Genomic DNA, 26,937 nt, shown 5'->3' on the forward strand with positions numbered 1-26,937 from the left:
GGGGACTATCACTTTGGGGGACTATTACTTGGGGGGGACTATTACTTGGGGGGGACTATTACTTGGGGGGGGACTATTACTTGGGGGATTATTATTTGGGGGGGACTATTCCTGGGGGGGGGGGACTATTACTTGGGGTAATTATTATTTGGGGGATTATTACTTAGGGGACTATTAAAGATGATTTAAACAAAACACAATCAACAATTAAAGTGTTCTGAGTGAAATAATTTAGTGGGACTGGGATTCGAGCCAGTTTCAGATTGTTTAACTATCGTTCCAATCGATTGAGCTACCTGATCAACAGAAGAATCCTGGCCAGGTATTCTACCTACACTTTAGACTATAATGTCTTATGGTAATATCCAAGCAGAAGTTAGGAGGAGGTATATAGGAAAAACTGCAAAGCAGTGGGTCAGGGCTCTTTGAGAATTGATGACGTAGACCCATAGTAGTAAGCAGTAAGCAATATGCCATGTTATTAAACTTTGGGTTTCAGAAAAGACATTTTCTTTTGTACATTTGAAGATACTTTTCCAATATATATGTTTTTTTTCCCAATGAAATTATCGTTATTTTAAGTATTTCCATTCTGGATTTACATGTGTTTACTTCTGATTGTCTGTTTCTCAGCGAGATGATGCCAGGGGCCGTAACTCCACTGACTCACTCTGTATTTTTGGCAGCAATCCGAAAGGGCACGGAGGTAAGTAGACAATTTCACTAATCAGCTGATAGTCTCAGTTTATCTTGGTTTTAATTTCCCTTTTTATAGTAAAAATATCTAAAATAGTCTGTCCACACTTTTGGTTTAGAGACTATCTCAGAAACCAACAGACTAATCTTTGTGAAGTTTGACATAGTGACACACTGTAATATGTAGATCTAAAATAGGGGTTTAAACAGTGTCAATAAGGTCAAGGTTACTGATGCTAAAATAANGGGGGGGGGGGGTGGTCAGTCAGGCACACCTGTCAGTGTTGTAGTTGAGAATAAAAAAGAATCAAGAGTTATGTGAATTGTATGCTAACTACCTCAGTTTTGCAATTTCAGATACCGGGGGTAACCAGTAAAATATTGCTAATGAAACAAGAAATATCTATAAAAAAAACTAAACAACATTGTTTTCATGTATGAGGTTATAATTCTAAAATTGCTGAATACCTCTATATAGAGACTCTTGAAAAGTTTTTCTATGTGAAATTTTATTTAATCTAATGTTCATAAAAGACATTTACACTTGCAGGTTTTTTGAAGGGGTTAGAAGATGTTGAAATTATTTCCAGTAATGTTGCAGAAAAGTATTCACTTAAGAAATATCATGATAGTTGTTCAACAACCGGCTTCAAAATTAAATACGTACATTTGCTATGCATCCTTCCATTGTAATGTATGAGAAAGCAAATGTTGCAGTGAGACTATAACAACATTTGCCATTGTGATGTCATCAATCTCTATTGTGATGTCATCAATCTCTATTGTGATGTCAACAATCTCTATTGTGATGTCATCAGTTTCATTGTTGTCAACACTTAATTTGCTGTTCAAAAACTGTTGAATTAACTAAATAAAGCATTACTACTCTATATCAAAATGTAAATATAAGCAATGAATATTTTAGCAAATATTGCTATGGTCCTACAACACACATTTCTATTGCTGACAAACTTACATAAAACCCTACCGGGCTTGATTATAAGTTTATCATCAAAAGCAATGTGTGTTATAGTACCATAACAACATTCGCTAAAACATTTATTGCTTAATTAAGTGGTCCAGGGACTGATTCTCCGCCAGTGATGTCTAGGAAATAGAAAAATAATAAATTGCAAATTCCTTTTATATTTATATGAGGGGCAAGCAACTCCTTAGTCAGAAAAATCCCAAACAAAATGGAACTCTTCTTCTTTGGAGATACAACACATGTTATGGGACTCTCAAACTTGAACTGTAAGATCTTAAACTTTGTATATAACTCTTTCCTGTATTAAAGGGTAAGTACTTTAAGTCGGTGAAATTCCCAGCAAATTAAAACTTATCTTGGGATGTACAACACAAAAATGGTGGGACTTTCAATGTAGAGGAATGGAAATTAAAAATGCATGACCAGACTAGAATTTGAACCCAGGACCCCCCAAACTCTAGATGGAAGCTATACCAATTGAGCTTACTGGTCCATCAATCTACCCAGTCCTGTTCGGCTACATTCCTCCCTCTTTGTCCCCAAAGATGTCACTATTTACAACCCAGATTAGAGTCTCCTAGCCAAAAGTACACCCTATGCTTGTAACAAGGGTTCATCACAGGCACAAAATGTCATAGGACGGGGAAAATGGCACAGCCAGACCGGGGTTCAAACCTGGAACCCTCTTAACTCTAGACAGATGCTCTACCGATTGAGCTACCTTGTTGCCGACGATCGCCCCAGTCCAGTTCCGCAACAGAAATATATATCGCAATGGATCCAATAGTAACCTCAAGCTCAACATTATGTTTGAGATATTAGATTTTGTAATAATGGAGTCATTGCTTTGTCTGTGTTACAGTATCTAGCGGAGGTGATGGCCGGTGGACCAAACATACGGTACCATGCCAAGGGGATAATTACCCATTCAAACAGATGTTTCATCAATATGAATGTGAGTACATTGTATATTGCACATAGAAAAAAACTGTTTACATCCCTTTTTAATGACTGTCACATGATGTCAATAAAACAAAACAAAATGTTAAAAATATTAGAATTTATATCAACCCGTCGAAGATTACATTTCTTACCATCATTTTCATGGGGTTGATAAATTGTTGTGTAAACCTTGATAAAGATGAATGATTGTAATATTGTTTAATCTCTCGTGTCATCTGCAGATGGTTGGGTTAATTAGTATCAACAATATCGTCGGGAATCTGGAAGGTGGCCAGCTGAGCATCCTTGGACAGACTGTTGATGGTCTAACTGTTGAGGAGATCAAGCAATATGTAGGGAAAAGAAGGACATTTTGGGACAGACTGAAAATCTTCATCCGCTTCCTCTCAGTGTGTAGAAAATTATGATTTTTTGTTTACTTTTTTCACTCACCAATGTGTCTCTGAGCTAATGGTATGGTGTAGTGTTCTTCATTTTTAGTTCTTTACTTTAAAAAACTTCTTCTTCAGAACTGAAAAAATTAGACTCATGATATTTGGTCAGAAGCTACCTGTGATGGAGTGCTATAAACTTCCTGAAATATAGGAACTTGGCCTACTTTTAAGGTCAAAGGGACAAAAATGACAATTTTCTTAAAGAACGCTACTGTCTATCTAAAAAATCTTAAGGATCCCCGTACCACTGCAAAAAACTGAAACTACACACAGGAAACTATTTTTTCCGAGATGACAGCTTTAATAAACAAAACCATACCTTGAGGAACCTGTATAATAAATAATGAAAATAAAATAAACAAAATATCTAATCAACAACAATGTTCTGCGTGTGAAATATCACTGAGGCTAGACAGGGATTCAAAACCATGGATTTACATTTTTGTAGTATGGCTCTAACTGACAGAGCTACCTGGGTAAGGGAAGTGTCCTGGTACAACTGTGCTACAGTGCTACAGTGATATTGCACATTAAGGGGAAATCACTGTATACGATAAGCTACAGGTCAGTGGGACAGGGATCCTTTAAGTCCAGAGCCAGGATAATTTAGAAACTTTTATGAAAATCAGCCATGCACGTCATTGTACATTGTATTGCATTGAAGTCAAAGGTCAACTTTCAGAACTTTCAGAACTTCCAGGTGTCGAAGGTCAGCGACTGTAATGTGAATAGACATCCATGTGTCGAACCGTCTGGCCCCATTGCATTTTAAGCTCACCTGCCCGAAGGGCAAGTGAGCTTAGGCCATGGCGCAGCTTCCCTTGTCCGTCGATAATAGATATTTCGATCCATGTGCAACATGTGTGTGAAAGTGATGATTTGTTTCTAAAATATCAGTTTGAAGAGCGACCCAGGCGCGGGTCTCTTATTTCCTGCATATTATAGAGGGCCGGAGTTCTGACGTTAATCGACAACAGACCGATATAAAAAAGTCGATAAAACGTCAGAATAATTCGGACTACCTTTGTACCATTGGATGGATTTCATCCAAATTTGGCCCGGAGCATCCTTGGGCAAAGGGGACTAAATGTTGTATAAACAGAGTGTGTGGTCCCTCTGGGTGCACAGTTGCGGGACCCAATTGGGGAATTTGAGGTTTAAATCTTTTCTTCTGTACCATTGGGGGATTTTATGTAATAAGAATTATTTCCCATGGTTGCTGTATAATCCATGTGACAATACAGGCCCTCTGGACCTCTTGTTCTGTTAAAACTCAGTTGTTTTATTATTTTTCATAAAAGTACCATATCATTGGAATATATTTAACCTATGGTCTTGGTGGTGAAAAAGTTTCCAGTTCATAATTAAATATTTTGGTACATGGATTGTTAAATCTATTTAAACTATTCTGACCCTAAAAAGTACCTAAATGAATACAAAAATTGAAGTTTCTCTGTGAATCTTTGTTGAATCAATAAGACCCATAAAGTATGTTTATCAATGTTTACAGATAAAGAACAAAGACATCAAAGATTTTGATGACTGGTACAATGTTGTTGACAACTACAGAATTGGTGCCGATGTTGAGGATGCCCACAGTCTGTACTTAGCGATCAGTGATAAACTACCAGACTACTACAGGGTGAGGAGTGTAAATGAGCAGTGATATTTTGTTCGCATCTTGACAAGGATATCCCACGTCATACCCAGTGCTAGATTTTTCTATCCTTTCCGATCTATCTGGTACCTTTACACAAAATTTCCCGGAATTTTCACATAATGTCTTGTCCTCAGACAAGGATATCCCACGTCACACCCAGTGCTAGATTTTTCTATCCTTTCCAATCTATCTGGCACCTTTACACAACATTTTTGTGGAATTTTCAGACAGTGATGTATTCATCCATGCGCTAATGAGAGTGATACACTCGTACATTTTTCTGTTCTGTTTTGTTGTTTATGTATTGTTTTGATGTTTGTAGATAACTAATATTGTAATTAAAACAGAATCTACCCTGTTGAGTAAGTTTTCTTCCTTTTAAGGATGGACTACATTGTTTATGTGAAAGCATTCAAACATAGCTTTAGTACTGAAGGAGCTGTATTTATTAAAGGCCCTCTGGACAGGACACTGGTAGACTATAAAGAAATATGGTATTTTTTGGAACTAAAAGGTGTAAGAAAAAATCCATTACCGGTAATTGAGCGAGATTGCTTTATCTCTTACCAAGCTTGGCAATTTTTCTCGATAATTAACTGGTGGACACCAAGACCCTTAACTTGATTTTGCTTGTTTATATACTCCATCCTGATTGTCTTGATTTTTTATTTGTAGCTGTGGAAAGGAAACATTGTGAAGAGTTCTATGTCTGGTTTGTGGTCTAACATAGTTTCAGGGATCCTCTCCAAGGGAAAGTCAGGTAAGTAGAGGACACAACAGGACGAAGGTTCTAATCCATGACGCCAAGCTTTATCAAAAGGAAAATCCTGTCAGCAGGGGACAGGGCAATACAAAAAGCAAGCATTCCAACCAACTGTCTGCAATCTCTTCATTTAATGTCTTACAGAAGGCCACTATAGTCAATATATTTACTTTTCCACAGCAAGTTCCTCAATTATGTTCATAGAGCTATGAACATAATTTGATCAGCATCATTTTGAATCTTCCCCTCTCACCCTGAATACCAACCATTAGTTTGGTAATGGTGATAATTCATTTGATAAGGAGAAGTAATTCATTTGATAAAAGCAGTGATTTATATGATAAGGGGAGGTTATTTTCAGGTCACTTGAGACAAAGTCTCACGTGACCTATTCTTATTGCCTTTTGTCTGTCGTCGTGCGTCCGTAAACAATTAACATTTTCGACTTCTTCTCAGTAACCACTTATTCGATTTCAATAAAATTTTGCAGTAACCTTCCTTGGTCAAATATGCACCACAAGTGTTAATTATATGGTTCCCACCCCCAGGGGCTCTGAGGGGCGGGGTTAAAAGTGGTCAAATTGGCTTACATTTAAAATCTTTTTCTCCAGACCCAGATGTGCTGGAAACCAGTACTATTCATAGGTGGAAGGGTCTTGAGGTACTTTATCAAAATTGTGAATTTCATGACCCTCAAGCTTCACGTTTGCCCCTAGGGAGGGGGTGAAATTTACTATAGTTTATATAGGAAAATGCAACTTTTGGGTATATTTTGTTCTTTTTCTACTGGCAATCATTCAAACTTGATTTTACATTACATGTAGTTCAAGTTACCTTTGTTACAAAATGATTTCTTTTTCATCGATAACATCAGTTTTTACATAACTCAGGTGACCGCTAAGGCCCAATGGCCTCTTGTTTTATGAAGCGAAGATTCATTAGATAAAGGGAGATCATTCCTTTGAAAAGAGGAGGTAACTCATTTGGTAAAAGCAATGATTCATTTGACAAGGGGAGGTAATTTATTTTATAAGGGAATTAATGTATTTGTTTATCGTCAACTTTCAGTGTACACCCAAGAAAACATGGCTGACATGGCACTACTGTTGTCTGAATGTGAAGAGGTTTACAGTGCTGAAGTACCGACAGCTATGCAGGTCTGTCACTCGCAAATACTTCTGTTTTACAACTTTGAAGAGATAGTTGCTTTTAGGTTTATTTAATAAATGGCAATATTTGAATGCCCAAGTTGTAATTTTATTTCAGATTTTTTTTTTTTTTTTTTTTGTACAGTAATTGTTTTTGCTGCATAATTTTCGTAAATGGATGAACAATTCATGTGAACTTGACTGATAGTATCTAACTTATAGGTATATACAAAGGACAATTTTTCTTTTAAAAGTGAACCTTTTGTTATTGAAATTGGAAATGCAAATTACCGTTGGGTTGGTGCAGTGGATAGCACACTTGCCTTTCACCAAGGCGGCCGGGGTTCGATTCTCCGATCAGACGTGAAAAGGTATGGGGTTACCTGCCCGACCACATGGGTTTTCTCTGGATAGTCCGGTTTCCTCACACATTAAGACCCCTCGTGCGAAAACATACGGGCCAACAAGAGTGATTAATATAAGTTGAAATAATTTGTTTCATAATTGTTGTAAAACAAATAAAGTTTATATATAATACAAAAACCTTTTGTCATTAATTAATTTCCTAGCGATGTTAGCTCAAATGCTTGTTTGTGTAATACTCAGGAACTTGCTAGAGAGGTATGTGCTGCAGGTATAACGGACAAGTTTCTCGCTGTCACTGATGAAGAATGTGTTCATTTAATGACATCTGAGGAGTTCCCGAAACTGAAACAGAAATTTGATGTATTCCTTTCACGACACGGCCATCGTTATGTGAGAGAGGTGAGCCAATTAATTATAAGCACAGACAGCTGTAGACAATCGGATATTCTACGTAATTTAGTAGCTGTAATTAGTGATTAATACTGATATACTATAGTTTAAATGCCATTTCTACTGATTTGAATTACTTTAATTTACATACTGAAATGATCAGGAATTAGCTTGGTTAACCTGCATTTTAAACATTTACGACCCTAATTGCAGGTATTGGTTTGATATATCACATTGGTGTCAACCTCTGGAACCTCCAATGAGAGAGATCTCGCCTCATACCACATTGAGAGAGATCTCGCCTCATACCACATTGAGAGAGATCTCGCCTCATACCACATTGAGAGAGATCTCGCCTCATACCACATTGAGAGATATCTCGCCTGATACCACATTGAGAGATATCTCGCCTCATACCACATTGAGAGAGATCTCGCCTCATACCACATTTCCAATGAGGGAGAAAGTGCGTGAAACGCAACTGGAACTGTTTTCCTCAACTTATCTTTCCCTTTTTATGTATCAAAATAATTCCAAAAAGTACTAATTTGATTCAGAAACACCTGTTATGATCATTACATACACCCGTCAATAACTAGGAGATGATTTGACCACAGGAAGTAGATTTTGAGTTTGTGTGAGTTTGGACTTGAATGAGGGAGTTTTGAGGGGTTAAATTTTCGTCAAAATGAGGGAATCTTCCTTCTAATGAGGGAGGGTTAACAGTTATGATATCATGTTTTTTATCAATATGCACTAATATGTTATTGTTAAAAGTTCAAATCAAGCCAGTTCCACTTCCTTCTTTTAACTCATCCACCCCTGAAGACACATTTGAACTCTTCTAATTCAAAGGTTGGAAAAGTTCATAATGAAATCTCAGGGGTGAAATTGTAATGTCACAATCCCCAGTCAGTATCACTTTCTTAGGTCAATGTAAATGTTTATCAGTCGTCACATGATGTCAATTAGACCAATCAAGTGTCTGGAAAAAACACAGTAATATGTTAAAATTGCATACTATTTTTGAGAGAGACTCCCAATTTTGGACCCTAAATTGAATGATTTCCACGAGTGAATTTGCTTTAGTATTCCTATATTCTAATATCTATAATGATTTTAATTGAAAGAACAACTTAAAAGATGCCATTTTAAAGTATTTTTCTCTAATATAAAAGTATTTTTCTCTAATATAAAACATACTTTTTATGTTTTAAATTTTGAGCACTAGGAATCTTTGCCATGGATATTCTAAAATGTTGCCAAGTATGAAATTGTCAAAAAGTTTTTCAATGCTACAGGCTGAATTCTTTGAGAGGTCCTGGCGAGCCCAGCCTGAGAGACTGTCATGTGTTTTGAAGGTAAGATTTTAATGTACCTTAAGTGACAACATTTTGATGAATTATTTTCTTTATATTTTAATAAGTCAATGTATTATTTAATATAAGAAAACTTGCATGCAAAAGTTCTATAACTTTGATGTGCTTTAAAGTTTTTGCCCATGAAAAATGTATTAATAATTTAAATATCAGATTCTATCCTGTATCGAAGGTGCTCACAGCAGTATACCTTGCACCTAGCCTTTCTCTGTTAGTAGGGACACTTTTATCAGGACAGCTGATAATAGTACACATACATGTAATTCTATTTTATTTACGGTAATTCCACTGTGGAGGCAAATTATAAATGGAATGATATGAATAAATTACTGTAAACCGGGAAATATTCGCCCAGTCAAACTTTCACTCTGCCCATGAAATCAAATTCGCCCTTCACATTTCATTACTGAGTATGTCATGTTATCTACTTATACTCTCTCTTATAATAGATTTGCCCTCATGATCATCATGGAGGGTGAAAAAGGCAAAATCCAGGAGTTCATTGCAAACATTTTCATTTTTTCACAAACTGATTTAACATGTTTGTGATTGCTTTGCTTACCTTTCAGATTTGTTGTCGTCACATTTACCATGTTAAAATCATCAGTTATAATTTTCTTCTTTATTTCTTTTGGAATGAGACCTGCATGTGGCTTTGGAATTGCGAAAATCATGTCACAGTAATCTGGGAATTTTTATAATTATACCAAAAATTGTGTATTTTTTTTTTATCTAAAAGACTTAAGTATTAAATTGTTATAAACAATACTAATTTAAGGTAATGGATATTTCATTGTTATCTGAACACGAGCTGATCATTTAAATCAGTCAGGGGCATGGATATTTCATTGTTATCTGAACACGAGCTGATCATTTAAATCAGTCAGGGGCATTTCGGAGAAAAAATTTCGGCCCAAAAATTATTCTGAAATATATCCCTGTTAACTCATTCAACCCTGAAATTTCATAATGAACTATTCCAACCTTTGAATTGGAAGAGTTCATATGTGTCTTCAGGGATGAATGAGTTGAAAAGTTTAAAGGAAGTGGGGAACTCATTGGAAAGGGGGTGCAAGTCCTAGTAAGGTGCCATACACCCTTAACTGATCATTGAAACGGTGAATGTACTACAGTACAGATTTTTTGTTTATAGACGATTCTGAGGACAAAGTCCTTTGAGCCGAAGGAGAAGGTGAAAGTGAGCCTGACCGATATATTTGCCGAGATGCAGACTCCCATCTCCTGGACAACCAGGCATGGAATTCATGATTTTGGCATGTTTTGAGAAATAAGTATAATCTGAAATAATTTATTATCAAAATGTTGTTGTTTTTTACTGTTATTCAAATGTTGCATAAAAGAGATTTGAGTGTTATTCAAAAATTTGCCTGAAACATTAACTGTTGAAAACATTTATAACTTTTTCACTGCTTATTTCTAAAAGATTTTTGACTAAATCCATCCTTTTTCGATTTAAAGTCAGTTGCCTGTTGTTTGAAAACAAAGTATGTTAGTATATTTCTACCCATAATGCTCCTGCAACATTAATACTGATTCTAAATATCATCAAACTTCATATGTGTATACATCTTCAGGAATAATAAAGGTCACTGTGACCTATATCTTCTGCTTCACTGACTTTTGATAGACTTTAAGTTAAGCTTCATTGGTTTTGCAATAATTAACAAACAATTGATTTCCAAAGGAAAAAAAAAGAGAAATGATAAAACAATTGTCACTCTCAGTCCCAGTATTTCGGCCTCTTGGCCTCATTTAAGGGCAAAGTCAATGATGAGTATGTCCATCTTGCTTCTTCAGAAGATTAGTAATTTTAAGTTTCCTCCTCTTCCAAAGAAGCAAGATAGACGTAACTTAAATTCATTGTTGATTTTCGCCCTTTAAGAAGGCCAGGAGGCCGAAATGTTTGGACTGAGAGTGACAATTGTTTCATAATTCTTTTGTCTACATAGGTTGGTTAGAATGTCCGTCTAGATTTCGAGGTGAGGCTGTTACATTTTCCTTTCCTGCTTCCGTTCTCATGGTTTTACATATTTTTACAGACAAGTCCTAAAGTGGATGGTACCAAAGGCGAGAAAGGCTGTAGGAAATCGTGAATGGGGCAAGGTAGAAATGAAAATATATTATCATTACCAAATTTATCATAATTTTAACTGTTTATGAGGTCGTATCCTTTAGGAATCCCTCCCGTCCGAAGACACAAATTTACCAATAGAAGACTGTTTCATAAATTTCATATGTAATTATACACTGAAACACAAGATCCGCCATTAATGTGAAATCGTGAATCTGTATTTTTATCCAAAGTGACATCTCGAATTATTTCAGCTGAACTTAAATCACATATTTGCGTTTTGTTTGATGGAATAATGCAACATTTTTTTTAAGTCAAGGAACACAAACAGTATTTTCTGTGCACTTCGGGATACACCAAGGTCAAGGTCAAATCCAGAGGTTAAAAGGTCAAATCCTGTAATGTAAGCCTACCCATCACCTCTAAGCAGCTATATACTTGTTGAAATTTTGAATAACTGAAAACCTATCTTGCTGTTCACATTTGTTCTCTAGTCCTTGGCAGTGAAGGTCAGTGACATCTTTAAGGAAGCGTATTGGCAGTTAGCAGATCTTCTGATGAAGGAGGTAAGATGATTGATTCCCTCACATCTGTACCAATTATTTTTTATACCAGTGTGAATACCTGGAAAATTTCTTTGCATTTTTACTTTTGCCTCCCTCCCCCTCCATCAGGAGGGCAGATTTATCAAGCCAGTGAAAATAAGTACAGTAAAAACTTCGATATAATGCCATCCATTTCATTTGCCACCTCGTTTACCGCCAACATATTTCAATGTCCCTTTTTTCTCGTTTCCTTAAGAATTACTTTATACTTTTCCCTTAGTTTATCACCAAACCCCTTTATAACGCCAAACTTTCTCAGGTCAAATGGTGGCAGTATCACGAGGTTTTACTGTAAACAACATTATATACACTAAAGACAAATGAAGGGCGAAATTAACACTTTGAGAAATTGGATTCTACCGGTGAAGTGTGAAAATTGACGACGAAAGTTCCCTGGTATACAGTAGAATTCATAGAATCCTTGTATGATGAACGGTGTTTACACTTCAGGATTCTTTTAATAAATCATGCTGTTGATTCTAGGATAAGCCTAATAGAGTCTATAATATGTAGGTATGTTAGATAGAGAATTTCCCTCAGAGGGTGTAATATTCGGGTCAGAACTGAGGTTTTGATAGACCCATTTTCTCTCATCTCTTACCAGAGAATTTGGTTAAAAAATTCACAATGACATCAGGTGAGTGCAATATTAGGTGTAGTAGATTTCTTGGTTCCATACAAATCTACCAATAACATATATTATTTGGAAAGCGCAGGAAAAAGGGTGGTATACAGAAGGTAAACTTGAAAACTAAAAGGGATTGGAAAAGCTTCACATCAAATTTGACAGCAGATTGTTTAATATCATGTGAGACAACGCCAGATGCCGTTTTTGCAGTAGATGTTTGTCCACTTACCAAAAGTTGATCTAATGACGTCATGTATCATATCAAAGTGACGTCATGTATCATATCAAAGTGACGTCATGTATCATATCAAAGTGACGTCATGTATCATATCAAAATATTTACATTCTGTATGCTTAGACCCATTGACAAAAATTACATTCATAAATGCATAACACAAGTGTTCATAGAATCTCAGCACGTGGGAACTGATAGTAACCTGATCACACTGCGTAGTTATACACTACAAAAACTACTCACTCGGAACGACCGAACTAGATGCTTAATTCTTACATCTTAAAATATTATTGAACTGTGCTTTGTGAAATATCCACGTATTCACGTGTCCTGTTCTACAAATAAACATTGAATATGGAACTACATTTTGTTGTGTTATTGTTGTTGACGGTTGCTAAGATCTCTCACGATAGTGTCACATTTCCCCGCGAAAAACACTGTTCTCGCCACTGCGTTGCACCCGTGTATAAGCAGGAACAAACCCTGTTTATTTGTTTTATTCGTTGTTATATCGATCCACTGAAAGGATTCGTCAATGTAAATATAAGGAATGATATTTATTTTTTCAACATTTATGAGGTCATAACAACAATGGGTTTTTGGACATATTTTACATGAATCGCTAACGCGATTCATTCAATATGTCCATAAACCCATTGTTGTTATGACCTCATAAATGTTGAAAAAATAAGAATCATTCCTTAAGTGACGTCATGTATCATATCAAAGTGATGTCATGTATCATATCAAAGTGACGTCATGTATCATATCAAAGTGACGTCATGTATCATATCAAAGTGACGTCATGTTTCAGAATGTCAGCTCATATGGTACTGCATGAACATTTTGAATGCAAACATTTTCTCGTAGCTGTTTTTGTGAAATAGAAATTTCTCCCCTGCTCAAATGTGTAGAATAGATACTAAGTGACATTTTTATCCAAAAAATAGTCAAATTCTGAAATGAAAAGTATGACATTATATCTATCTTTTTATTCCTCTGTCAACTTACAGGGTAGACTACCTCAGAAAGAACTGATGTTTTTCCTGACTCACTCAGAAATTGGAAAACTGCTGAAAACTCGCTCACCAAGGCTCATCACAAAGTAGGTGACATACTGTTATTGACTTTAGCGGAGGTTGATATGGTGAGGAATTAACCTTGAACTCTTAACATATGTATACCGTTGTTGAGAGAAATTGTCCAAGCAATCATGACATCCTGTTAGGTTAATATGTTGAAGAAATACGTGTGTTCATCCTTGGCAACTTCCAAATTTTTCATGGGATAGAAAATGTATCCATTAATTCTTAAAATGTCTTAAAAGTATGCAATGACCTCAATGTGACAAAAAAAGTTTAACTTTTATAGTTTAAGCTGTTTTATTCGATAAATAATAATTTAATTTCATCAAAAACAAGATGTGGTTTATTCTGCTTATTGCAATTCAAAATTGGGAAGTACAAAAATGAGTCTCCACTAAAATTTATGAGTTTTCCTTATTGAAAATTATGTTTTGAATCTGTCTCTTTGCGAATTTCATTATTGATGTAATTCCGGTATGAAAAGACATTTTCTAATAAGACATAACTACATGATAACTCAGCTAAGTAAAATTAGAACCAAAGGTGAAAAAACATCTGGTATTCCACGAAGGAGCGTCAGAAAATAGACGTATATTCTGACACAGTATTTTGTGTTCCTAGTACATTGTATCTTTGATGAAGACGATAAAGCAACACTATGGGACCAGCATTGTAAGGTTAATGATATATTGTTTAATTTCTTTTTGACTATTTACTCCTTCACCCCTGAAATTTCTTAATGAAATCTTCCAACCCTTTAAATTGGAAGAGTTCAAATGTGTCTTTAAGGGTGAATGAGTTAAAGAAATTCATTTTCAAGGTATAGACAGAATGAAGTCTATAAAAACACAGTTAATTTGAAAATCTTGTATGCAAGTAGTTTTATCAATGGTGCTTTATTCAGGGCAGTGAGGCGGAGGAAACTTCTTCCTAAAATGATGGACCTCAGCTTCCCTAAGCTTCAAACAGGAGTACCACAACCGGTAAGTGAAAACAATGTTATTAATAATCATCTGCTTATGTATATGACTAGTGTGTTACTCTTGTTTTAGGGTAGGGGAACGTAGGGTAGATTTAGGGGGGGGGGGTAACTGGATGTGGTATGCAAGTACACTCTTGGGATGGCAAAGTTTCAAGTACAAAAAGTAGGTTACTCTGGCCTTTTCTTTGACCTTTGACCTTATTCTTTAAAAAAAGTTTGTCTTTGGCATACTTTCTATACTATTTCACCTAGAGTAACCAGAATAAGTATATGTCTTGGCTGGCAGAGGGCAGGGTACAAGAAGAATATCACTGAGATAGGTGTACAGCTCTAAAAATGCTCATGAAAGAACTATTCCTACAGTTTTTGGCACACATGGGGGCATAAGTCCGCCATTGTAGCGACAGTTCTAGTTGACATCAAAGAATTACTGCACAGAGGTAAAATATGTTCAGTACTTCAAACAACATTATCTAAAGAACAACAAGGTTTTAATTACCTGCTAACATATTTGCACGCTATGTATTCTGTGAATTTTTGACATTATTCCTTGCAGATCATGAAAGAAGAAATTGAAGCTCAAAGAACTGCTCACTTTACTTTGACAGGTAAGTACTGTATTTCCATAGATACCTGACAGAGTTACCAGTAGCCTGTTGAACAGTCATAAAAAACACCACTGAAAAGGTGTTCTACATGAGAAGTTACTATAGAGTCTGTAGATCTGACGTCAAAAATTATCATTGTGATATAATGTTTCATGTCTGTGTTGTTTGTCAGGGATGCCAGTGTTTCAGGGGATAGTGACCGGTACGGGTCGAGTGGTCAAGGACCTGGACCAGGCCAACCATACTATACAGGTGAGCACACCCCTGTCTGATACGTAAAAAACATATTTGACATTATAATAATAATAATAATTCCAGGTTCTTATATACTGCTTTATCATAACCTAGTTTGTAGGTCGTCTCAAAGCAGTTCACAAATTATTATCAGTAGTAATAGGGCCTAAGCAACCAGGCAATATTTTTCTCAACTCCCTTGGGAGCATACAGCTGGTGCTGCAATTTCGGCGCTAACAGCTAGCATTCAACTATTCTAGCAATGCCCAACCACATACTCATTTACAGCTGAGTAGACTGGAACAAGCGGAGTAAAGTATCTTGTTCAAACATCTTGTTCAACACAGTGCTGTGACGTGAATAAATGAAGGGTGTGGCCATCTTGGGAGCTGAGGGGCAGGGTTCAATATGGGGAATAGAGGTAAATCTTTAAAAATCCTCCTCCTTCAATATGGATGTAGGAATTGTTGCAATATCTTGGTCGTATTGTTAACAAACATGATTTTTGTTTCAGCCCGGTGATATCCTGATAGTATCGTACACAGATGTAGGCTGGACGCCATACTTCCCCCTCATTTCTGGTTTGATTGTAGAGCTCGGAGGACTTTTATCTCATGGTGAGTTCAACAGCTTAATTAACCAATGATACATGTTTTTGTTTCTAATTCAATCTCTTCTCTTACTTAGTCTCTATAAGGTCTCCAGCATCAGAGATACAGGGAACAGTCTCTATAAGGTCTCCAGCATCAGAGATACAGGGCACAGTCTCTATAAGGTCTCCAGCATCAGAGATACGGGGCACAGTCTCTATAAGGTCTCCAGCATCAGAGATCCAGGGAACAGTCTCTATAAGGTCTCCAGCATCAGAGATACAGGGCCCAGTCTCTATAAGGTCTCCAGCATCAGAGATACGGGGCACAGTCTCTATAAGGTCTCCAGCATCAGAGATCCAGGGAACAGTCTCTATAAGGTCTCCAGCATCAGAGATACAGGGCCCAGTCTCTATAAGGTCTCCAGCATCAGAGATACAGGGCCCAGTCTCTATAAGGTCTCCAGCATCAGAGATACAGGGCCCAGTCTCTATAAGGTCTCCAGCATCAGAGATACAGGACACAGTCTCTATAAGGTCTCCAGCATTAGAGAGACAGCGCAGAGTCTCTATAAGGTCTCCAGCATTAGAGATACAGATGGTGAGTTCAACAGCTTAATTAACCAATGATACATGTTTTCGTTTCTAATTCAATCTATTCTCTTACTTAGTCTCTATAAGGTCTCCAGCATCAGAGATACAGGGCCCAGTCTCTATAAGGTCTCCAGCATCAGAGATACGGGGCACAGTCTCTATAAGGTCTCCAGCATCAGAGATCCAGGGAACAGTCTCTATAAGGTCTCCAGCATCAGAGATACGGGGCACAGTCTCTATAAGGTCTCCAGCATCAGAGACACAGGGCACAGTCTCTATAAGGTCTCCAGCATCAGAGATACAGGACACAGTCTCTATAAGGTCTCCAGCATTAGAGATCCAGGGCACAGTCTCTATAAGGTCTCCAGCAATAGAGATACAGGGCACAGTCTCTATAAGGTCTCCAGGATTAGAGATACAGGACACAGTCTCTATAAGGTCTCCAGCATTAGAGAGACAGCGCAGAGTCTCTATAAGGTCTCCAGCATTAGAGATACAGGGCACCGTCTCTATCAGGTCACCAGCATCAGAGATACAGGGCACAGTCTCTATAAGGTGTCCAGCATCAGAGATACAGGGCACAGTCTCTATCAGGTCTCCAGCAATAGAGATACAGGGCACAGTCTCTATAAGGTCTCCAGGATTAGAGATACAGGACACAGTCTCTATAAGGTCTCCAGCATTAGAGATACAGATGGTGAGTTCAACAGCTTAATTAACCAATGATACATGTTTTCGTTTCTAATTCAATCTATTCTCTTACTTAGTCTCTATAAGGTCTCCAGCATCAGAGATACAGTGCACAGTCTCTATAAGGTCTCCAGGATTAGAGATACAGGACACAGTCTCTATAAGGTCTCCAGCATTAGAGAGACAGCGCAGAGTCTCTATAAGGTCTCCAGCATTAGAGATACAGATGGTGAGTTCAACAGCTTAATTAACCAATGATACATGTTTTTGTTTCTAATTCAATCTCTTCTCTTACTTAGTCTCTATAAGGTCTCCAGCATCAGAGATACAGGGCCCAGTCTCTATAAGGTCTCCAGCATCAGAGATACGGGGCACAGTCTCTATAAGGTCTCCAGCATCAGAGATCCAGGGCACAGTCTCTATAAGGTCTCCAGCATCAGAGATACAGTGCACAGTCTCTATAAGGTCTCCAGGATTAGAGATACAGGACACAGTCTCTATAAGGTCTCCAGCATTAGAGATCCAGGGCACAGTCTCTATAAGGTCTCCAGCATCAGAGATCCAGGGCACAGTCTCTATAAGGTCTCCAGCATCAGAGATACAGGGCCCAGTCTCTATACGGTCTCCAGCATCAGAGATACAGGGCACAGTCTCTATAAGGTCTCCAGGATTAGAGATACAGGACACAGTCTCTATAAGGTCTCCAGCATTAGAGAGACAGCGCAGAGTCTCTATAAGGTCTCCAGCATTAGAGATACAGGGCACCGTCTCTATCAGGTCACCAGCATCAGAGATACAGGGCACAGTCTCTATAAGGTCTCCAGCATTAGAGATACAGATGGTGAGTTCAACAGCTTAATTAACCAATGATACATGTTTTTGTTTCTAATTCAATCTCTTCTCTTACTTAGTCTCTATAAGGTCTCCAGCATCAGAGATACAGGGCCCAGTCTCTATAAGGTCTCCAGCATCAGAGATACGGGGCACAGTCTCTATAAGGTCTCCAGCATCAGAGACACAGGGCACAGTCTCTATAAGGTCTCCAGCATCAGAGATCCAGGGCACAGTCTCTATAAGGTCTCCAGCATCAGAGATCCAGGGAACAGTCTCTATAAGGTCTCCAGCATCAGAGACACAGGGCACAGTCTCTATAAGGTCTCCAGCATCATAGATACAGGGCACAGTCTCTATAAGATCTCCAGCATCAGAGATACAGGTGCCCTATTATAATCAGTTATTGTGTTCACCCTGGTATAATGGTCAGTTTGTTCTAATTTATTACGACACAGTTCCAGAAATACTCGTACAGAATGTGGCTTTGTGTGTTATTCCAGATCTCCTTGTCTGGGTACCGTTTTTATTTGTAAATTTTATTTGTTGTGTTGTTATTTTTTCGGTGAATAAAACGGAGTTAACCAGTTTTCTGTGTAGGGTAATGTTTCGAATATGAAAGGATCACCGCCCCACAATCACTGCCAGCAAGTTCCTCAAACTATTATCAACTTTGACCCAACACAGTTTCAATTTGTTCGTTGCATCATTTGACTTTTACAATGCCAAGTTGTTTATGGATTGGTTAACAATTCGTACACAATAGGATTATATATATTGAGATTATATATTTAGAGATAAATTAACCATATCTGGTATTGTGACATTTAGCAACGAGACATCATGTTAAATGTATTGCATCATCTTTTATTTTTATTACATGCATCAGAACTGAAAAATCATCTCATAATATTTTCAATAAGATTCAACAGTTTGGAAATATGTGATATCAAAGTTTTACTTTCTACACCAACAATGTACATATTAAACGTGTCGCAACGTTTCAAGACGTACTGGTCCCTTTGTCAAGCTATTGTTCAAGCTTTCCGTCATATCTTGACAAAGCGACCAGTACGTCTTGAAACATTGCAACACGTTTCATATGTACATTGTTTGTGTAGAAAGTAAAACTTTGATATCTCAGCTCATAATAATTTTTAATTTTTAATATTGTATAACATTAATATACTATTTTTGTGTGGGTCATAACTTTGAGAAGTCTCAAAAATGAAAAGCATATATTTATCACCACAGAGGAAAAAACAGTTTTCATTATGGTCATACAACTGTTTTTCCCCTCTTTGAGACTAACTTAAAGGGGACGAAAACAAACATTTTCTGAAAAGGGAATTCTATGGAATTTCTTTGGATATTTGATAAAAGAAAGATTTTTTTTAAACCAAGTAAATAGACATCTTTGATCTTTTCTGATCTGAATCACAGTGTTGTTAAATATCTTGTTGCTATGCAGGTGCTGTGGTTGCTAGGGAGTATGGTCTACCCTGTATTGTTAATGTACCCAACGCCACCCAGCTATTTCAGTCAGGTAAGTTTGTAACAAAATTAATCGTATTTGATTTTACTAAAAGATAAAATTGGATCTGAAATACAGGACATGTTTAAGTGTTGCATATCACTTACCGTACCCTTTTTGCATAGGTTTGTAAAATGTGCAAGACTTGGTATATATTTTAGCAAGAAATGTTGAAAGAAAAAAAAAAGATTAACACAGGGTACTCTTAACTTGTATGCACATGTGCAATTTCAACTTCCATATGTTCATCATACTGTCACTCTGGTTTCTGATGTCAGTAATGTCCCGTTTATGGTATTCTTGTTCCTTTCTTGATAAATTGGAACCAGGTATATTCCAGTACTATTCATTGAAAGAATAAAAACAAAAGTTAGTAAATTTTTGTAAAATGGACAATTTTGACAATTGCTGTCTTTTGTCAGAGCCGTTTCAGATCCTTTTTGCATGTGTCACATGACAAATACAGACTGCAAGCTTGGCTATTTTTGAATTGGCTGAATATAGTGTCTATACAAAGTACGAGTGAGCAGCATAATATGTAGGCCACAGTGGTTAAGGTGTCTGACCATCAATAATCACAAGCCCTCCACCACTGGGTCAAGGGTTCGAGGCCTACATGGGGTAGTTGCTAGAGGTACTGGCCAGAGGTCAGTGGTTTTTCTCTGGGAACTCTGATTTTCCTCCAGCATCAAAACCTGGCACATCCTAAAATGACCATAGCTGTTCATAGGACGTAAAACACAAACAAACTAAACTAATTAATCATGCTTATCGTCTGCATGAAAACTATTGAAACAGTTATTTGATGTCTATAAAAAAAGATATATATTTAAATAACAATTCACTCAATATTCAAATAGGTAACATACTGCACACAAATGTTACTCAGTTAACTGTATTACACAAAGCTATCAAAAGTTGCATGTTTCTACCAGACAATAAACATAGCGGGGGTATAGTAATGGGGTCCGTGCGTGCATCTGTCCTGTGATGCACCTGGTTTAGAAGAATTGCGCTCATCTATATCTTGCCTACTACAAGTGCTATGTTGATTATACTTGCATCAATGGTGTATCTAGGGTTGTTGATCTACTGAATGTATATTGCAGATGCTGATTTTGACCTATATTTTACGCTTCATTGACTTGGTTAAGAAGATATGCTCTTATCTTCATGTGAGGTTCAGAAGAATTGATCTCATCTATATCTTGCCTTCTACAAGTGCTATGTTGATTATACTTGCATCAATGGTGTATCTAGGGTTGCTCTACTGAATGCATATTTTACGCTTCATTTTTTTAATGAATTTTGCGAGTGGGGGATAGCGATGACAGCGTCTTCTTTTCTTTATCAAAAATACTTCTTGCTTACAGTTTATCAATTTTCCCATTACAGGAGACATTGTCAGGCTAAACGGCAAGGCTGGTACAATAGAAAAACTTGAAAACCAGGAAAAGACGAAAACAGAGAAACTGGAATGAAAGGAAACACCAGATACATTCCAATCAATGAAGCTTTAATAACAAATTTGGATAGATCATATTTGCTTGATGATATTTTTGATAATTGTGATCACTGATTAATAGTACATATACACATTTATTGCATTTAATACTTTTGTCCGACAAAATTCACAATTTTGTGGGTAATTTTTACATGTGAAAATGTGACTAATGGTATACTTTTAAACCCTGAAATAGAATTAAATAATTAAGTCATTTTAAGCTTATTTTGCACTGAACTTACTTTCTGATCTGCTAAAATCTCATAGTGTGGCATTTGTATTAAGCAGAATTTCACAAGTCCTTCTGCATTTTATAACTGTTGCAGGGCGTCCTAGAAAAATGCAAATAAAAGTTATGGCAAATTTTCAAAATATATTATTTTCATAAGAAATATTTCATTTGAGGATGTATGTCTGTGTGTATTGAACGTACCAGCCAATTTACTCTTCAAATGATATATGGCTTGTTAAATTCTGTTGAACTTCACCCAAAAAAGTAATTTACGCAATGCCAATTTCTTTTACGGGTATTGCATTGTACTTAAATATAACGTATGCCATATTGAAATATATTTGTCATTTTTCAGGACCATTGTAGATGTGTATCAACAGATACTGTGTGCCTCTTTATGGTTATTCGTTCCTCAAATATACTTTGAAGCAGCTTCATCATATTTATTTTAAGAAATCCTAAAATGTATTGAGTTGTACCATACATACTAGAGCTTTAACTGTTTATTTCTCTCGTCAATTATTTATTATATGGCCTAACTCTTCAACATGTATGTGAATGCATCAAGCCCTAGTATCGTGCACAAACGTACTTCACCCTGAGGACATCCTTATGGTGACTGTACTTCAAGTCATTTATTCCGAGGCTGTAGTGGCCGAGTGGTTAGGTTTCTGACCACCTAAGATCACTAGCCCTCCACCACTGGGCCACAGGTTTGAGGCCTGTGTGGGGCAGTCATCAGGTACTTGCTGCAGGTTGGTGGTTTTTCTCTGGGTTCTCCGTCCTTCCTCCACCACCAAAACCTGGCATGTTCTTTCATGACCGTAGCCGTTAATAGGATGTAAAACACAAACAAACCAAACCAAACCAATTTATTTATTGCTTAACACCTTTTAATTCTTCTGGATTTATGTTTAACCTGCACGATTGTACAGTGTAGTGTATTATTTTGGAATTATGGCCATTATCAACCAAGGCCAACTGATTTTGGGGGAGGGGGGCAAATTGAAACTTAGGTGCTGGGATGAGGGCCTGGATGGGGCAGTCTGCAGGCAAAATTATCTTAATAATAGCAACTGTCCCTCTTGGCACCCTCTCCCTACGCAGGCTACAGCCATGCCCAATAACATTCAGTTGTTCTGCTTCTTACCGCTGAGATTTGGACTAAATGATGCCATAAAATCTCAAGAATTTCACATTTAGATATCTCTAGATATTACGACCATCCTAGTATGGTATTCCATGTGTACTGGAGAAGTTAACCTCAGTGGTCAATATTTCAAATATTTGAGGCCAATCTCAAAATATTCTGTTAGTCATTGATTGACCTGCCACTTTTAAGTTTGAGTTGTTAGGTAGAAAAAAATTGTTCCTACAATAAAAACATGGACCGCTCAAAGGTATTTAAGAAAGCAATAATGTCTTTAGTATAAAACACTAATAACAAAGTATCAAAGTTAAATTTCATTTTTAGCTCGGCTGTTAAACAAACAGAGAACCAAAGCGTGAAAATGTTAAAGTTTTACCTGCAAGTTATTTGGAAGCTTGTCATTCATTAAATATGTGTACTAGGATGCTATATTTGGCATTGAGGTTTCTGTGGGGTATAATATTGATGTAGTGTAATTTCACACAATTTTTGACTTTTTTTGCCCTTTTTTTTTACTTAACCTTTTTTGTAGCACATCAATTTTTAAAGTTATTTCGAAACTTGTCATTCATTCAAAAAGAGTACAAGGATGCTGATATTTGTCATGAAGGTTCCTTTGGGCTATACTTTTGATGTAGCAAAGGCACAATTTAAAAAAAAAAAAAAAAAAAAAAAAAAATCTGACTTTTGTTCTTTACATTTTAAGAGCATATTAGCATTACAATTTTTTTTTTCTTATGTTTTTATCTACCCATATATCATTTACTGATGGCAATATCATATTTATAGAAAAATATATTGATTAAATATTATTTGGGTCAGACTTACTGCAATGGTTTATAAAAAATAAGACCAGTGTAATGGTATATTTTTGAGTGGTCGGGAAAGGTTAATTAGATGTCTTTCAAAATTGACAAATGTATAAACAGGCTTCTTTGAGGTATATAATTGATTTTGTGAATTTTTAATCAAATTTTTATTTTCTTGGACTATTTTGTACTTTTTTTATATTTCAGTGAGACAGCTCTATAAAGTCACCATAAGTCTACCTGTCGCAAGCAGACACCGTCTCAATATGACTTAAACATGAGTTAAAGGGACGCTAAACCCCAATAAACAAACACATTTTTAAAGACAATACATTTTTAAACATATGTGGCTTTTACAATCTCTGGTTTATACCTATTCTCTTAGTTTTAATTATAATTTTGCGCGTGTACAAACATTTTTTGTGTTGCAACATAAAGCTTCAATCATTCGGTCTTCGCCAAACAAATTAACTGAATTTTATTTTTGGCCCGATATGTGTTTAAAGCATAGTTTTGATGAGGAAATCTGCAACCATCATTAGGCTAGTACACCAGATTTACTGGAGGATTATTTGCCTTCAGGTAGAGGTCCCAATGCCAAAAGAGGCTACTCGGTGTTCCTTTTTAAAATCTTGCATTTATTAACAATTGAATATTTCATGTGTCACAACGTAGTCAGTCTTCAGAGCCAAATAATTTTTTGTATGATGTGTCATTTTTTGTTTAACGCCCCCGCTAGGAGTTGAACCCGGGACATCTGGTCTTCTAGTCTTACGCTCTACCGAATGACGTACTTGGCGGAAATTCTCCTTAGCCGAGTTGGTAGGAAGTGGCTAGTGTTTTACCAGGATGGCATACTCCCCCTTTAGGAAAGATTTGTCTCAATGTTTCCAAGGTCATAGCGAGAATATTGCTGTGTGAATTTGTCAATATTACCCAGGTTCCTACGTGGGTGCCAATGTTACAGAGGTCATTACTCATTATATTTTCATTACCTCTGCTAAGAGTCGAACCTAAGGACCTCTGTCTTCCAGTCTTACCGAATGAGCTGTAGTGAAATTCTCCCTAGCTTAGTCGGGAAGGAGTGGCTAGTGTAGGCATTTAACTTGTTATTTCTTATTGAACAGTGATCCTGAATTTCCAGTTTCTCATTGGACAGTGGAAGATGTCTAGCCCCTTTATCTACGTCTTGTTTTGAGAAATAAGTAATTTCTTTTCTTGATGAACATACCACCACCACCACCGTTTTTGTACTGGTTGTTACTTCCCTTGGGAGAGTTTCTTTGTTTGAAAAAAAATGTCTCAATGGTTGGAATGAGTTTTGTGAGCAGACATTTTTGCCGTTTTTAAAATGTTATCATCAGGGAGAAAAAATGTGTGACAACAATGAATTTCATAATTGCCAACTGTCCCTATTTTGGAGGGAGACTCGCAATTTTGGACCCTAAAATTGAGCATTTTCAACCTGGAAATTTACTAATCTATTCCTATTTTTGAAGGTCTGATGATTTCATTTGAAAGAATAGCTCAAAGATGACATTTAAAAGTCTTATTTCCCCCTAGGGTGTACATATATACACATTTTATTTAGGATTTTAATTCTTTATTTATTTTGATTATCCTATTATCACTAATATAAATACATATACTCCTGAAGAGGTGTTTTTTTTGAAAATTTCTATGATTTTTCTGTACACTGTTTTTCCTCTCTTAATATCAGGGTATAAAATGTCAAATTGTAGTGTTATTTACCAGCAAGATGATTTATAAATTGGAAATATGTGTCTGATGATAAAATGTTTACATTTTCGTTTCATTAATAACATGTTGTATAAATATACAGGTCTTTCGGAAAGGAGATGCATTATATAACAATATACATAAACATTTGTATAGCTTAAACGACCTAGAAAGACGTTTTCTAAGATTGTGGTTTTGGTGCTCAAATACTCAGTATTACTAGAATTTTATTACTGTACTATGTAGTTCCATGTTTAATGAAATTCTTTGTCCTTTCTTTTAATGATTTCCCAAATGAAAACCTCATCAATTTTATTTGAGGATTTAAGACATTTTTTTCTCTAAAATCATCGCGATATGTCGGCAGGAAGGAGTGAACTAAACAAGAAATGTCCATAAAATTCACCAATATGAATATGATCATCCTCTTCATCCTAACATGGGAATAATTTATGTTTTTGTATTGGAAATGAAACCCGAGTCTTATTGCCCAACAAGCCGGATTGAAATGTCTTGCATGTGTCCCACTTTGACCAGCAATGCACATATCAGAGTAGAAACTAACATGCATGGGTTAAGATGTGCTACCTAAGAATGCATCTATGGTCCAAGTCTGGTTGATCTAGCACTTGTACTTTCAGTGAAACTAACTTAAACACAAAAACTAAATGTTGACGCTGTCGCCGGAAAAGCAGCACCTAAGTCTCGCTATCGATACTTCGTGGCGGCGAGACAAAAATAAAATAACCAGGAAGTAATAACATCTGCATGTAAGAATGTTGGAATATGGAACGATAATGACCAAAATAAAATGTGAAAGAGTTGTCGGTTTTATTAGTCAACATACCCTTGAATCCATCATTTATGCATTCCACTAAAATACATGCACGAAAAGCTGCTTATTATTAATTCTATTCTACAAAGTCAAGTTTATTTCTATTTTTGCTGTTCTACCATCTGTGCGATTTGTCAAATCAAACCTGAAACTTACACACTATTAGCCGTATTGTTATGTTTGATAATTTTGATTTGTTGCTAATTACAGTGTGTTGGTTCGTTACAAGCTACAATTTATGTAATAAGTGCCAATCAAATATGTATGTAGACACTAACATTCATGGTGAAATAAGGAATAAAGTTAGTGATGTATGTATATTTGTCTCTGTTGTTTATCAGCATGTATCACTAGGATTTTAGTCATGCTGGCTGTAGACTGTATTTCAACATTGGAATCAATCCAGCATCAATGAAATTCGGAACTTTCCTTAAAAACCACCAATGAAATCTAACTCAAAATTAAAGTAATAACACGGAAAAGAAAAAAAGAAAAGCAAAAATCTGTTTTACTCAATCAGCATTAATTAACCGATGGAGATGATGTAAATCAATCTTTAATTTCTGTATCCATGCATAGAAAGATCCCTGCCCTGGTAGAGCTAATAAAAGTTTTCAGATTCCGGGGAAATGTACTGATAATTGTACTAATTTTAGGTTAGTCAAGTAAAATTTGAAAATATTGCTCGATACCAAAGATCAGCATGCAGTTACCTGTCTAGAACTTTTCCCCAGATCAGCAGTTACCTGTCTAGAACTTTTCCCCAGATCAGCAGTTACCTGTCTAGAACTTTTCCCCAGATCAGCAGTTACCTGTCTAGAACTTTTCCCCAGATCAGCAGTTACCTGTCTAGAACTTTTCCCCAGATCAGCAGTTACCTGTCTAGAACTTTTCCCCAGATCAGCAGTTACCTGTCTAGAACTTTTCCCCAGATCAGCAGTTACCTGTCTAGAACTTTTCCCCAGATCAGCAGTTACCTGTCTAGAACTTTTCCCCAGATCAGCAGTTACCTGTCTAGAACTTTTCCCCAGATCAGCAGTTACCTGTCTAGAACTTTTCCCTATTGACATATTTAAGTTAAAGGGTACCACTACATCAGCTATAATGGTAAGAAGAGTTCCACTCCGACTTTTTTTAGACTTGGGAGTATTCTTCCTTCTATTTAGAAGATTA

General features: G+C 36.5%; 1 protein-coding gene across 2 annotated transcripts in view; it reads left to right on the forward strand.

Annotated features, from left to right (window-relative positions):
- Positions 1-26,082, forward strand: part of LOC110459673 (putative phosphoenolpyruvate synthase) — a 57,458-nt gene extending 31,376 nt beyond the window's left edge. Inside the window, exons 22-39 of one of the 2 annotated variants that reach the window (XM_021512042.1) lie at positions 634-706; positions 2,547-2,639; positions 2,869-3,036; positions 4,592-4,723; positions 5,417-5,501; positions 6,573-6,661; positions 7,259-7,417; positions 8,710-8,769; positions 9,941-10,041; positions 10,848-10,911; positions 11,374-11,445; positions 13,361-13,452; positions 14,337-14,415; positions 14,971-15,022; positions 15,195-15,274; positions 15,771-15,873; positions 19,432-19,506; positions 20,890-26,082. In XM_021512042.1, coding sequence (XP_021367717.1) covers positions 634-706; positions 2,547-2,639; positions 2,869-3,036; positions 4,592-4,723; positions 5,417-5,501; positions 6,573-6,661; positions 7,259-7,417; positions 8,710-8,769; positions 9,941-10,041; positions 10,848-10,911; positions 11,374-11,445; positions 13,361-13,452; positions 14,337-14,415; positions 14,971-15,022; positions 15,195-15,274; positions 15,771-15,873; positions 19,432-19,506; positions 20,890-20,975 — 1,663 coding nt within the window. In that variant the 3' untranslated portion in view covers positions 20,976-26,082. Of the gene's footprint in view, positions 1-633; positions 707-2,546; positions 2,640-2,868; positions 3,037-4,591; positions 4,724-5,416; positions 5,502-6,572; positions 6,662-7,258; positions 7,418-8,709; positions 8,770-9,940; positions 10,062-10,847; positions 10,912-11,373; positions 11,446-13,360; positions 13,453-14,336; positions 14,416-14,970; positions 15,023-15,194; positions 15,275-15,770; positions 15,874-19,431; positions 19,507-20,889 lie in introns of those variants that run through there. The other variant, XR_002463920.1, reaches the window with a different exon arrangement.
- The last annotated feature ends 855 nt before the right edge of the window (positions 26,083-26,937 follow it).

Source organism: Mizuhopecten yessoensis, unplaced genomic scaffold (assembly GCF_002113885.1).
Source record: "Mizuhopecten yessoensis strain PY_sf001 unplaced genomic scaffold, ASM211388v2 scaffold1313, whole genome shotgun sequence".
NCBI lineage: Eukaryota > Metazoa > Mollusca > Bivalvia > Pectinida > Pectinidae > Mizuhopecten > Mizuhopecten yessoensis.